Genomic DNA, 15263 nt, shown 5'->3' on the forward strand with positions numbered 1-15263 from the left:
TCTCTCCTCCCCGTCTCTCTCTCTCTCCTCCCCGTCTCTCTCTCTCTCCTCCCCGTCTCTCTCTCTCTCCTCCCCGTCTCTCTCTCTCTCCTCCCCGTCTCTCTCTCTCTCCTCCCCGTCTCTCTCTCTCTCCCTCCCCGTCTCTCTCTCTCTCCTCCCCGTCTCTCTCTCTCTCCTCCCCGTCTCTCTCTCTCTCCTCCCCGTCTCTCTCTCTCCTCCCCGTCTCTCTCTCTCCTCCCCGTCTCTCTCTCTCTCCTCCCCGTCTCTCTCTCTCTCCTCCCCGTCTCTCTCTCTCTCCTCCCCGTCTCTCTCTCCTCTCCTCCCCGTCTCTCTCTCTCTCCTCCCCGTCTCTCTCTCTCTCCTCCCCGTCTCTCTCTCTCTCCTCCCCGTCTCTCTCTCTCTCCTCCCCGTCTCTCTCTCTCTCCTCCCCGTCTCTCTCTTCTCCCTCCCCGTCTCTCTCTCTCTCCTCCCCGTCTCTCTCTCTCTCCTCCCCGTCTCTCTCTCTCTCCTCCCCGTCTCTCTCTCTCTCCTCCCCGTCTCTCTCTCTCTCCTCCCCGTCTCTCTCTCTCTCTCCTCCCCGTCTCTCTCTCTCTCTCCTCCCCGTCTCTCTCTCTCTCCTCCCCGTCTCTCTCTCTCTCCCTCCCCGTCTCTCTCTCTCTCTCCTCCCCGTCTCTCTCTCTCTCTCCTCCCCGTCTCTCTCTCTCTCTCCCCGTCTCTCTCTCTCTCCTCCCCGTCTCTCTCTCTCTCCTCCCCGTCTCTCTCTCTCTCCTCCCCGTCTCTCTCTCTCTCCTCCCCGTCTCTCTCTCTCTCCTCCCCGTCTCTCTCTCTCTCCTCCCCGTCTCTCTCTCTCTCCTCCCCGTCTCTCTCTCTCTCCTCCCCGTCTCTCTCTCTCTCCTCCCCGTCTCTCTCTCTCTCCTCCCGCTCTCTCTCTCTCTCTCCTCCCCGTCTCTCTCTCTCTCCTCCCCGTCTCTCTCTCTCCTCCCGTCTCTCTCTCTCTCCTCCCCGTCTCTCTCTCTCTCCTCCCCGTCTCTCTCTCTCTCTCTCCTCCCCGTCTCTCTCTCTCTCTCTCCTCCCCGTCTCTCTCTCTCTCTCTCTCTCTCTCTCTCTCTCTCCCTCCCCGCTCTCTCTCTCTCTCCTCCCCGTCTCTCTCTCTCTCTCTCTCTCTCTCTCCTCCCCGTCTCTCTCTCTCTCTCTCTCTCTCTCTCCTCCCCGTCTCTCTCTCTCTCTCTCTCTCTCTCTCCTCCCCGTCTCTCTCTCTCTCTCTCCTCCCCGTCTCTCTCTCTCTCTCTCTCCTCCCCGTCTCTCTCTCTCTCTCCTCCCCGTCTCTCTCTCTCTCTCTCCTCCCCGTCTCTCTCTCTCTCTCCCTCCCCGTCTCTCTCTCTCTCTCCTCCCCGTCTCTCTCTCTCTCTCTCCCTCCCCGTCTCTCTCTCTCTCTCTCTCCTCCCCGTCTCTCTCTCTCTCTCTCTCCTCCCCGTCTCTCTCTCTCTCTCTCTCCTCCCCGTCTCTCTCTCTCTCTCTCTCTCTCTCCTCCCCGTCTCTCTCTCTCTCTCTCTCCTCCCCGTCTCTCTCTCTCTCTCTCTCTCTCCCTCACCCGTCTCTCTCTCTCTCTCTCCTCCCCGTCTCTCTCTCTCTCTCTCCTCCCCGTCTCTCTCTCTCTCTCTCCTCCCCGTCTCTCTCTCTCTCTCTCTCCTCCCCGTCTCTCTCTCTCTCTCCTCCCCGTCTCTCTCTCTCTCTCTCCTCCCCGTCTCTCTCTCTCTCTCTCCTCCCCGTCTCTCTCCTCTCTCTCTCCTCCCCGTCTCTCTCTCTCTCTCTCCTCCCCGTCTCTCTCTCTCTCCTCCTCCCCGTCTCTCTCTCTCTCTCTCCCTCCCCGTCTCTCTCTCTCTCTCTCTCTCTCTCTCTCCTCCCCGTCTCTCTCTCTCTCTCTCTCTCTCTCCTCCCCGTCTCTCTCTCTCTCTCTCTCTCTCTCCTCCCCGTCTCTCTCTCTCTCTCTCCTCCCCGTCTCTCTCTCTCTCTCTCTCCTCCCCGTCTCTCTCTCTCTCTCTCTCCTCCCCGTCTCTCTCTCTCTCTCTCCTCCCCGTCTCTCTCTCTCTCTCTCCTCCCCGTCTCTCTCTCTCTCTCCCTCCCCGTCTCTCTCTCTCTCTCCTCCCCGTCTCTCTCTCTCTCTCCTCCCCGTCTCTCTCTCTCTCTCTCCTCCCCGTCTCTCTCTCTCTCTCTCTCTCCTCCCCGTCTCTCTCTCTCTCTCTCTCTCCTCCCCGTCTCTCTCTTCTCTCTCTCTCCTCCCCGTCTCTCTCTCTCTCTCTCTCCCCGTCTCTCTCTCTCCTTCCTATCTTTTTCCCTCTTCCTTCTCTCTCTCTCCTTCTCCTCCTCCCCATCTCTTTTTCTTTCTTTTCACTCCATTCCGTTCTGTCTTATTGTATTTTATTTTTTTATTCCCCCCCCCCGCCACCAATTTTTGTCTTGCTCCCCCTTCAACAATTTATTCTTGTTTTTCTTTGTCACTCTTTATTTCTTTTTCTTTTTAATTACAATTTTTATCAGTTCATATTCTTCCTCCACTATTTTTTTCTATACTTTGTTTATTAGTAAGCAACAAATGAGGAAGCCTAACGTATGCATAGATCAAGGCTGATTATTGGTTATCTCCTCATTCGACTATGTACCCATTTAGACAATGTGAAACGAATCTTGTGACACAACTCTGAAAACAACACTGTAAAAAAAAAAAAAAAAAAAAAAAAAAATGGAGTCGCCCATGCTATAGAGAGAAACTTCACATGTGATTATTGAATTCGTGTATGAACCCATATCCATGTGATGTAACTAAATAGGCTACAGGCGGGTTGTGCACTGCCCCCTGGCTTGAGGATTAATAATATTGGTGTGGGCTGACCTCTGACATGATATGAATTTTCCAACCTTGCAAGTTGATATTATTATTACTCTTCGTTTGCTTCTGATTTTTCCCAAATGCGGATTTACTTCATTTGTGATACTTTACATTTTTGCTGTGAGTTATTCAAACAAAATTTATTTTTTATCCATACATAAAAGTAACCGTGTGTGTGGGGGGGGAGGGGAGTGTTTCTACCAAACTACTCTGTCAATTTTTAATCTACAGACTTGAAACTTTTTATATAGAGGATTTGGACCTGTGGAACAAATTAGATTTGGTTTTTAGCCAGTAGAAATAACTGCTCAAGGGTCAAAATTAGAACTTGGCAAGCATAAGTCGACTTCGTCTTCTTCTACACATGTACAAATTTATAAGTTAGACTACATTAATTTTTTAAGTTTTGATATCCATGTATCCTTAGGTTATATGATAGTGAATTCTGCTGGAGAACTATGTTTTGGTTTCGATTCTAACTGATGACGCCCAATTCATATATATATATATATATATATATATTCTTTAAACCTTTGAAATCACTACAAAAACAAAAATATTTTCCAGCCTATCAGCCCAGGCCCTTGGTCCTGTTACTTAATGATTCATACAAGACCGTGGATAACCGCTTGTGAGAGCGAGTTCCTATGAAATCGCTCTGATGTTCCGGTGCATCTCTCTGGGTACAATATAATAATCAATAGAGAATTGGTTCTATAATAATCAATGCGAAATCTGCATAAATTAAAATATATTTAAACATATTTTACAACTGGGTAACACCGGGCAGCCTGCTAGTTATTCATATTTTCTCTGATGAGGTGGTCAGTCATTCAAACACGTTTGTTATATGCCATCTGCGCGTGAGCGTGCATATACAGAAGGTTTGGATGTAAATGAACAAAGACTGAGTAGTCAGAGCAGTTCAGAAGAGTAGAGTAGAAAGTAGACCTTGGATTTATTTTTGGCAGCCTTGTAACGTTCGCTTTCATGTCCTTTAGTCCTCATGTTCCATGAGCGATGTTTCTGACAAATGGGGACGAATTGCTGGTTACTAGGACAGAATCTGTCTCGTACTTGGCTGGTTTTTGACGTTGAAGTAGTAAAAAAAAAAATTTTTTTTAGCTCCTTGCATCAAGTGGCTTCATGCCTTATATCTAGAGCGATTTAAAAAAAAAAAAAAAAATGGGTTTAGGAATTTTTAAAAATTGACCGATTCAGACTTAAAAATGAAAGATACATAATGAAAATTTTCACCAAAAAAAAAAAATCTAACCTATCTCAGTCGAAACGTCCTGAGTCCTTGATCCTTGGTTCTTCTAATTGACGATTTATACAAGGCAGTGGATGAATGATAATCACTTGTAATAATGAACCCTTGAGAAATCGCTCGGATGTTCTAGTACATCTCTAGCTATTACCCAAGACAACACCATGTTTATTATGATGCCATCTCGCAACATCTAAACCGTGAAGAAAAAAAAAAAAGCAACTTTGTCCTCGTGTGGAGACAAATAAGTAGTTATTGAAGTATATTTTTAGTTATTTCATTTTCTAAACAACGAAAACAACAAATTGTTAATTAACAATCCTACTACTAATCGATGGGTTTAGTTTCTTGTTATTTGATGCAAATTTGTTAAATATTGACTTCATTCGTATATCTTTCTATCTAGTTGAGATATACTAGTTAATTTAAGATTATTAAATACATATATTAGTGATGGGACGATTCCATTATTTTTCCCAATTTCAATACAATTACTGATTCTGATTCCGATTCTTCATAAATCTTAAACTATTTAACTATAACATTATTTTACATGATTATCGTAAAAACGCATGTTAAATATGTATATATTTTCTCGAACGTAAAAATACACTTATGAGAGGCGGGGGGTGAGGTGATTTTAGCTTTACTGGTAGTTTAAAATCAATAAATATTTATTCACGTCAGGGGTGTAAGTTCCGTTATAAATATTTATTACTTTATTATGACTACCAGCAGTGGAAGATTTTATTTGAAACAAAATCAAATAAACAAAATATTTAAGGACTCTGTTTTGGCATCGGAAAATAGGCACAAATTTTTCTGGGTCTGATACCCCTAAAAGTTCCGATTTTTTTTTTTTTTTTTTTTTTTTCCAATTCTCGATTTGGATTAAATCGTCTCAGCACTAATATATATATATATATATATATATATATATAATCCCTTTATAATAGATGATCATTGAGAAAGGTTTTGGGGATCTATAATTTTTTATTAAATCACTTTAATTACTATTAATATTCCCTGGTCTGAAGTGTTATCCTTGAATTGGGATTCTCCTGAAATATGTATGCACATATGTAGCCAATAATGTTTATTTGTATAATAGACAAACATATATATATATATATATATATATAATGCCACGGTTTTAAACATCACCAATGTATATGTAATGTGTTTTGTTAAAAACTCCAAAAACTGTTTGTTTTGATATCGTCGCCATAAAATAATTAACAAATCCATTTCCATATTTTGTTAATGGTTTTGTTATTGTTTGTGCAGTGGAGCCCTAGGATACGGTCTTTTTCACCTTACAATGTGGAGTATGATATTTTTCCAGCCCCTTGTTACGGTATTTGTTTTGCCTTATGGTGTTATTTATAATGTTATTTGATGATATACATATGTATTATATACTGTACTATATTTTGTTATCAACTTTTAATGCCGTATCCCAGGGTTTTGCCATATTTTTGGGGTTTGTTTTTTCTTAGGAGAAATCTTAATATAAAGGAGGCAAATATTTGGGAGCTAAACTCGACAATATATATATATATATATATATATATATATATATATATATATATATATTTGCAATGTGACTGTAAAACCACACATGTACACGTATGTTCAATTTGATTTTGTTTGCATTTGTTTTTTTATGAGAAATCTGAAGATAAGATACAAATATTTTGGAGATGGTTTGAAACATCACCAATGTACACAGTGTGTTTAATGGTAAAAAAAATTTGAGAAACTGAGTTTGTTTTGACGAAGCAGTCCCTGTCGTGATAAAAAAATTAACAAATACACTTACGTATTTTGTTAATTGTTTTTAATATTTTTGTTGGAGAAAACGTAATAGAAAACACATATTTGGGAGCTCTGTAATGATCGATGCATAAAATGTAATTGATAGCAGGGGGAAATAATGTCTCTTAGTAATGCTATATTTTAATGTTCGGAAGTGTTCGTTTTTAAAACTAATAACTGGATTTTGGAATATGAGAATTGTCAGGTCTCAGCCAATCAGAATGGATGGACTTTGGAAAGAGAGCTTTTATTATTTATGAATTGGAAATTGGAAAGATTATGCTAAGTCTATGTATCTATGGGCCAATTATAATTGGTGTAATCACAGAATCTTTTGAAAATTCTAGTGACAACTGGTAGCATTGGTAGGACTAAGTATTTAGAGAGAAAAATAGGGGTTCGTTCCTCTAAAGATGTTGTGATGGTGTTGCTCGTAGGATGCAATGTAGCATTTTATTATCACAACGTGTCTAAAATGGTGTTCGGAGGCTACATAAGATGGTGGCTATTAGGCTAGATGTATTGAATTTGTTTGTGGCATTTGTTATTGCAAACCTACAATACTTTGGTCCAGAGGGGAATTTCTGTAGTCATTTTATTATACAGAAGATATATATATATATATACACAATATTTAAAGATATTAACTTGTATTATTGATTTCGATAACAATAAGCTGTTTTGATGGTAATAATGTAGGAGTGCTAAAGAAAAAATTTTGCATTTATTCCGGTTTGGCAAACTTTTTAATTTGGTGTACGGATCTCTTATTGGAAATGTAAAAATATTCATGAAAAAATTTTTAAATGTGTGAGAATAGTGTGGTGGTTTTTCTTTTTGTTCAGAAAATGGTTAAAAGAATGAGGTTTGGGAGAACCAGTTTCACTAAAAAGCAAAGCCAATCAGAAAAATAGTATAAAACACGTCAATGTCATTTTTATTTTGGTCCTCATACCTCTAAATAGTCAGCAATATTACCCCCTCCCCCGTTCAAAAACTTTGGAGACCCCTGATTTAGAGTTATAAGGATTTCGTCCTTTAAAAAAAATCATGTATGGCTATTAAAAAAAAAAAAAAAGAGAGAGAGAAGGTAAACTTTCTAGAATTGCACAGAACCTTACTTAAGCCCAATGGAAAAAAGCCACCTAACTCAGTTGGCAGAAACATTGTAGACTTTGCATTAAAAAAAAACCCTAACGGTCAGGTGATTCCATGTAAAATACATCAAAGACGTTAGTGGTTAATAATGAAGCTGAAAAAGAGATAAGAAAGAAAAAGAAATCCCAGATTGACAAAAGAAAAAAAAAATGTATAAAATTGGTTAGAAAGCCAAAAAAGAAAAACTTCTGATTATGGAACTGTGACTGGATGGATCTATATTTACAAATAAATACACATGAATACACAAGACAATGCTTCCAAAACACTAATGAAAAACAAGACAATGCTTCCACAACCCTAATGAAAAACAAGACAATGCTTCCACAACCCTAATGAAAAACAAGACAATGCTTCCACAACCCTAATGAAAAACAAGACAATGCTTCCACAACCCTAATGAAAAACAAGACACTGCTTCCAAAACGCTAATGAAAAACAAGACAATGCTTCCAAAACCCTAATGAAAAACAAGACAATGCTTCCAAAACCCTAATGAAAAACAAGACAATGCTTCCACAACCCTAATGAAAAACAAGACAATGCTTCCACAACCCTAATGAAAAACAAGACAATGCTTCCACAACCCTAATGAAAAACAAGACAATGCTTCCAAAACCCTAATGAAAAACAAGACAATGCTTCCACAACCCTAATGAAAAACAAGACAATGCTTCCACAACCCTAATGAAAAACAAGACAATGCTTCCACAACCCTAATGAAAAACAAGACAATGCTTCCACAACCCTAATGAAAAACAAGACAATGCTTCCACAACCCTAATGAAAAACAAGACAATGCTTCCACAACCCTAATGAAAAACAAGACAATGCTTCCACAACCCTAATGAAAAACAAGACAATGCTTCCACAACCCTAATGAAAAACAAGACAATGCTTCCACAACCCTAATGAAAAACAAGACAATGCTTCCACAACCCTAATGAAAAACAAGACAATGCTTCCACAACCCTAATGAAAAACAAGACAATGCTTCCACAACCCTAATGAAAAACAAGACAATGCTTCCACAACCCTAATGAAAAACAAGACAATGCTTCCACAACCCTAATGAAAAACAAGACAATGCTTCCAAAACCCTAATGAAAAGCAAGACAATGCTTCCAAAACACTAATGAAAAACAAGACAATGCTTCCAAAACCCTAATGAAAAGCAAGACAATGCTTCCAAAACACTAATGAAAAACAGACAATGCTTCCAAAACACTAATGAAAAACAAGACAATGCTTCCACAACCCTAATGAAAAACAAGACAATGCTTCCACAACCCTAATGAAAAACAAGACAATGCTTCCACAACCCTAATGAAAAGCAAGACAATGCTTCCACAACCCTAATGAAAAGCAAGACAATGCTTCCACAACCCTAATGAAAAACAAGACAATGCTTCCACAACCCTAATGAAAAACAAGACAATGCTTCCACAACCCTAATGAAAAACAAGACAATGCTTCCAAAACCCTAATGAAAAGCAAGACAATGCTTCCAAAACACTAATGAAAAACAAGACAATGCTTCCAAAACACTAATGAAAAACAAGACAATGCTTCCAAAACACTAATGAAAAACAAGACAATGCTTCCAAAACCCTAATGAAAAACAAGACAATGCTTCCAAAACCCTAATGAAAAACAAGACAATGCTTCCAAAACCCTAATGAAAAACAAGACAATGCTTCCAAAACCCTAATGAAAAACAAGACAATGCTTCCAAAACCCTAATGAAAAGCAAGACAATGCTTCCAAAACACTAATGAAAAACAAGACAATGCTTCCAAAACCCTAATGAAAAGCAAGACAATGCTTCCAAAACACTAATGAAAAACATACAATGCTTCCAAAACACTAATGAAAAACAAGACAATGCTTCCACAACCCTAATGAAAAACAAGACAATGCTTCCAAAACCCTAATGAACAGCAAGACAATGCTTCCAAAACACTAATGAAAAACAAGACAATGCTTCCACAACCCTAATGAAAAACAAGACAATGCTTCCACAACCCTAATGAAAAACAAGACAATGCTTCCACAACCCTAATGAAAAACAAGACAATGCTTCCACAACCCTAATGAAAAACAAGACAATGCTTCCACAACCCTAATGAAAAACAAGACAATGCTTCCACAACCCTAATGAAAAACAAGACAATGCTTCCACAACCCTAATGAAAAGCAAGACAATGCTTCCAAAACACTAATGAAAAACAAGACAATGCTTCCAAAACCCTAATGAAAAGCAAGACAATGCTTCCAAAACACTAATGAAAAACAGACAATGCTTCCAAAACACTAATGAAAAACAAGACAATGCTTCCACAACCCTAATGAAAAACAAGACAATGCTTCCACAACCCTAATGAAAAACAAGACAATGCTTCCAAAACCCTAATGAACAGCAAGACAATGCTTCCAAAACCCTAATGAACAGCAAGACAATGCTTCCAAAACCCTAATGAACAGCAAGACAATGCTTCCAAAACCCTAATGAACAGCAAGACAATGCTTCCAAAACCCTAATGAACAGCAAGACAATGCTTCCACAACCCTAATGAAAAACAAGACAATGCTTCCAAAACCCTAATGAAAAGCAAGACAATGCTTCCAAAACCCTAATGAAAAGCAAGACAATGCTTCCAAAACACTAATGAAAAACAGACAATGCTTCCAAAACACTAATGAAAAACAAGACAATGCTTCCACAACCCTAATGAAAAACAAGACAATGCTTCCAAAACCCTAATGAACAGCAAGACAATGCTTCCAAAACACTAATGAAAAACAGACAATGCTTCCAAAACACTAATGAAAAACAAGACAATGCTTCCACAACCCTAATGAAAAACAAGACAATGCTTCCAAAACCCTAATGAAAAGCAAGACAATGCTTCCAAAACACTAATGAAAAACAAGACAATGCTTCCAAAACCCGAATGAAAAGCAAGACAATGCTTCCAAAACACTAATGAAAAACAGACAATGCTTCCACAACCCTAATGAAAAACAAGACAATGCTTCCAAAACCCTAATGAAAAGCAAGACAATGCTTCCAAAACACTAATGAAAAACAAGACAATGCTTCCAAAACACTAATGAAAAACAAGACAATGCTTCCAAAACACTAATGAAAAACAAGACAATGCTTCCAAAACCCTAATGAAAAGCAAGACAATGCTTCCAAAACCCTAATGAAAAGCAAGACAATGCTTCCAAAACCCTAATGAAAAGCAAGACAATGCTTCCAAAACCCTAATGAAAAGCAAGACAATGCTTCCAAAACACTAATGAAAAACAAGACAATGCTTCCACAACCCTAATGAAAAACAAGACAATGCTTCCACAACCCTAATGAAAAACAAGACAATGCTTCCACAACCCTAATGAAAAACAAGACAATGCTTCCAAAACCCTAATGAAAAGCAAGACAATGCTTCCAAAACCCTAATGAAAAGCAAGACAATGCTTCCAAAACCCTAATGAAAAACAAGACAATGCTTCCAAAACCCTAATGAAAAACAAGACAATGCTTCCACAACCCTAATGAAAAACAAGACAATGCTTCCACAACCCTAATGAAAAACAAGACAATGCTTCCACAACCCTAATGAAAAACAATGAGAATGAAGCTTTATAATAAATACCTCTCTCCTAGGTAAGACATCCAGTGATGAGAGCCCTTTTTGGGGTCTGTCCGGAATGTGGAGTTGCCCCTTAGTTACTGGTGCTCCCAGGTCCATTTTGGCCCAGAGTGGTAATACCTGTTAGCAGTGTGAAAAGATCAGACTGAAGATATTGGCTACCTAACAAAAATTGCATTAAACATTGATGCTATTGTTTCTTTTCTTTTCAAAACTCAATCATGTTCTACAAAGTCAAGAACGATTTTCCTCTACAAAACAATCAAACCAAACACCATGAATAAATATTTGAAGATATAAAGAACTTGAAACATAAAAAAGTTTTCCCAAATTACTGAATTCAACATTAAATGACCTTAAAATGCCGTAAAACAAAATAACTAAACCAACTCTTTGAATATTTGAAGATCTAAAGAACTTGAAGCATAACATTTTTTTCCAGAATTAAAAAAAAAAATAAAAGAACAACTAAATGGAACCAAAACCTTCATATCTGATTGTATTATCACACTATTACAAGTTCTGTTGAAATAAATGAGCATTGTTTTCTCATCAATTGCTATTTTTGTTGCATGAGATATTTAACTAGTATTAATTGTCGGTTTAAGAGAGATAAAACAAAACAGCTTTGAATTTGTGAATGGAAATATGAAAATCACTAATCTTGTAACCTAGATAACATTATGTTAATTCTGGGCCATCTGGCCAAAATCACAGTGTAGTATCTGTTCTGATGCTACACTTTACATTTTATGTCCTTGGTTAGTGAAGAAGAAATCCTTCATGACTGAGCCAATTTTTATGTTTGGTCCTACCCAGATTGCCCCTTTTTGGGGAGCTGGGTTTTTCCTCACATTAAAAACTGACCTTGTGTCTAACTCTGCCCTCGTGGGGAGGCAAGTAAATAGGAACGTTGTTATCAGTTTTATCTGCATTTTTGTTGTTACGTGATCCATTTTCTATCTGATATTACGAAACTCAACTGTAATTGAGAGCAGGGTTATCCCGCTATGAAAAAACGATTCTTCCCCCCCCCACCTTAGTCTTTTTCTCCTCAAATAAGGCATATTGTCACGTGGATGTAAGGGGCTATTATTTGGGATCATGTCTAACAGAAGATTGTGGGGAGTTAAGTAGCGAGATGTCTGTTCACATTACATCTTCTGCATGCCAGTCCAGTCAGGGAAGCAGGAAACAGAAAGGAAATTTCTAAGCTCAGAAGTCCGAGGGAAGAAACATAAAATAGAAGGCTATCTGGCATCTAGGGACCGCAACAGTGAAGGGGTGGGATTTTGCTGCTTGTCAGGTTGGTCGGGAGCATGTACGTCAAGGGGGCACAACTGCTATGAGTTCATCAGAGCACAATCCATTAAAGTACTTGTAAAATAGGCACAGGGATGCAACATTATGGCGATGGGCCAGAGGTTGAAGCTTGGCCAATAGTGCGGGAACTATTTAATAATAATCAATAAGAATCTTTGGAATAGACGGTAGGCTTGGAACACAAATGCTGTTGGCAGCTGAAAAGAACGGATATCTCTAGTCACGCAACTACACTTTCTGAAACTTAAAACATATTTTCAAGTTTGTTTGGTCTCTCAATAACATCATTTTAGATGAAAAATCCCAAACTTGTAATATTTAGTTATTACGTAAAAGATATATTTATTTCTTAAATATTTGTGACTTTTTAACTGCAAAAACTAAATTAAAAACATTTTTTAATTCTTTGTCAATATTATAATAATAATAATAATAATAATAATACACTGATTTATCAACAATTTTATTTTTATTTTATTTACTATCAGCAATTACATTTTATTTTTTATTTTATTGATCATTGTCTTTCTTTAGGGTAAGTGATGGTTGAAATGTATGCAAAAAAAAAAAAAAAAAATGTGCAAATTGATTTTGCATTAAGGAAAAAAAAAAAGCTACTTAAAACATTTATATGAATTAATTTCTTGTGAAAAATCCAGTTGTAATTTAAAAAAAAAATTGCTATTTTCTTTTTTTTTTTTTTTTTACGACCTAACCCAAAGTAGTATAAACGCCCCCAACCTCCCCATGTTAGAAACGGCTTTTGAGGTTGTTTATTCCAAAAGCCGTTCTTAACATAGGGAGGTTGGGGTGTTTATACTATGCTCTGTTAGGTCCTAAAAAAAAACAAATTACTGTGAAAATAAGTGTTTTTCTTAATGGAAAATATTATTTTGAAAAATTTCTTAGCATTTTTATTTTTACTTGTCTAAAAAATATTTATTTTGAATAAATTAACTTTATCGGATTGGAAAACCTTTTTTTTTATCAATGAATATTTTTTTAAAATTAAAAAGTAAACCAATTTCTTTAGAGTTTTTAATGAAATAAGATTTTGCCCAAATTGATTTTGAAGGTGTGACAGCAAATAATCATTGATTTTAATTCAATATATTTTTTTTAATAGAATTATTTATCTGAAATTGACCATAGATTTATCATGTAAACATTTCTGTTTATTAATTTTGTACTGTTTAGGTCATAAACAGAAAATTCATTAATTTTTAAATATCTTCCTCCTCAGAATAAGTAATTTTTTTTTTCTTTTTTTTTTTTTTAAAGAACTAAAGCAAACTATTTTTTCTTTCAAAGAAAATGATAAACAAAAAAGACAAATTGTCTGGTTAAAACAAAGTAACCGTCCATTTCATGATAAAACATTAAACCGAATATGATAATACAAGGGGCGTTCCAAAAGTAAAGCCTCCTATTTTTTTTTTTTTTTTTTTTTTTTTTTTAACTAAACAAAAATAGAAATGTTTCTAGTCAAGCCCACATGATTTTTGGAATATAACATCTTTGTTCCGTGATGAGTATATACATCATAAAGATTTTTCTGAATTTTTAAAAAGAAATGTGTAATCTAATATATAAAAGCCTATATGTCTGTCTCCATATTTTCAAACTCTATCTCCGCCGAAACTATAAGTTGCAGAGTGCCCGGGTGTTTGGAGTTGTGTGTGGTGTAAAAAAAAAAAAAAAAAAAAAAAAAAAAAACCCGTGGGGTGGGGGGTAGGATCGAACCCGAAACCCTGAGACGAAGTTTGAAAACAAAATCAGCCAGCCAGAATCAGTTACTGAAAGATGTTCGAATTTATTTAAGTAAGAATCAAATTGACAGGTGCGTGCACGGAAGTTGTAGAGCAATAGCTATTCAGCAAATGAGGTTTGTTTGTTATAAGCGAAGTAAAAAAAGAAAACAACGTTAAAACTTAAGCGGGAGGGGGGGTAATCAAAACATCGAAAAAAAACCCCGAAAAAACTAACGTAAGGCAAACGTACGATGTTAAATGTAAAAATCGAAAAAAACAAAAAAGAAATGGCTTAAATAAGCCTGTTTTGATATTAAAATTTAAAAAATCGGCGGGTACCCAGGTGTTTTTGGGTGTATGGTCGGGGGTGGATAAGCGAAATAAAAAAAAAATAAAAAGACCCCAGAAAAACGAACGTTGTGAAAAATGGCTTAAATAACACTGGTTCAATATTTAAATTTTAAAAATCGAAAAAAAAAAAAAGAAAAGAAAGACATCTCACACCACAATTTGAACCCAAAACGTTTAGATAATGAACCAACACGCTAATCAACTGACCTAACGCGACGTACACGAAATTTGTTCAGTTCTTCAACTATTTAAAGTAAATCAGGTCATGACGTCATCTGATGCATGTGTAGAACTGGTCGAGAGGGCCGTTTTTGTTGACCCCCCCCCTGTTGAAAATTGTCAATTTCTGGGTGAAAAAATGAACGTTTTTGGCCAATTGGGATGCCAGTTGCTTTACTGGAATCAAGGTTCTTGATTAGCTTGGCGACCTCATGCACAGGTATTTGTATGTTACCTAGCGTGTTCTGTGTTATAGGAGGAAATATGGGGAGTTGATGGCCTTCGTCGCATAGGGTAGAATTAGCTGCAAAGTTCTTGGCAAATAGTTTGGCCTTGTCTGATGCTGACGAGATGACCTCTGGTCCATTGATAATGGTTGGGATAGAACACACACTTCTGTTCAGGATCCTGTTTGTTATTTGCCTGGTGGGAACCAAGCCGCTGATCAGCTACTTTGGATTTAACAGACTGGGCATATAGCTCTCTTGCATTTTTTATTACTCTTTTACAGTGGTTGCTGGCAGTCCTGAAAGCAGCTTTAGTCTCAGTACATCTATTACGTTAGTAGTTATGGAAAAAGTGATTCCTGCGCGCGATAGCAGCAGCACATTCTTGGGAGAACCATGGCTGGCTGTTAGGGTTTTGTTGGAATTTTTTAGATGGTATGAATCGGTCTATGCCTACAATTAACCATTCGGTTAGGTCTGATACTATAGAGGACATCTCTTTTTTAAACATGGAATGCAGAGGTATATAAGATATGAATGTACGGAAGCTATCCCAGTCAGCCATGGAGTATCGGTATATAGTACAGTGGAGGGGTACAT

General features: G+C 37.7%; 1 protein-coding gene across 7 annotated transcripts in view; it reads left to right on the plus strand.

The window, feature by feature from the left end:
- The window catches only part of LOC145285795 (solute carrier family 35 member F5-like), a 208291-nt gene that overhangs the window by 50405 nt on the left and 142623 nt on the right, over positions 1 to 15263 (plus strand). For 2 of the 7 annotated variants that reach the window (XM_080134169.1, XM_080134166.1), the window contains exon 1: positions 2853 to 3007. The exons of 4 other annotated variants lie outside the window; for them this stretch is intronic. In XM_080134169.1, the coding sequence (XP_079990295.1) occupies positions 2968 to 3007 (40 nt within the window). In that variant the 5' untranslated portion in view covers positions 2853 to 2967. Of the gene's footprint in view, positions 1 to 2666; positions 3008 to 15263 lie in introns of those variants that run through there. One more of the 7 variants, XM_080134170.1, reaches the window with a different exon arrangement.

The sequence above is a fragment of the Euprymna scolopes genome, chromosome 10 (assembly GCF_053919585.1).
Source record: "Euprymna scolopes isolate OS-2025 chromosome 10, ASM5391958v1, whole genome shotgun sequence".
Lineage (NCBI taxonomy): Eukaryota > Metazoa > Mollusca > Cephalopoda > Sepiida > Sepiolidae > Euprymna > Euprymna scolopes.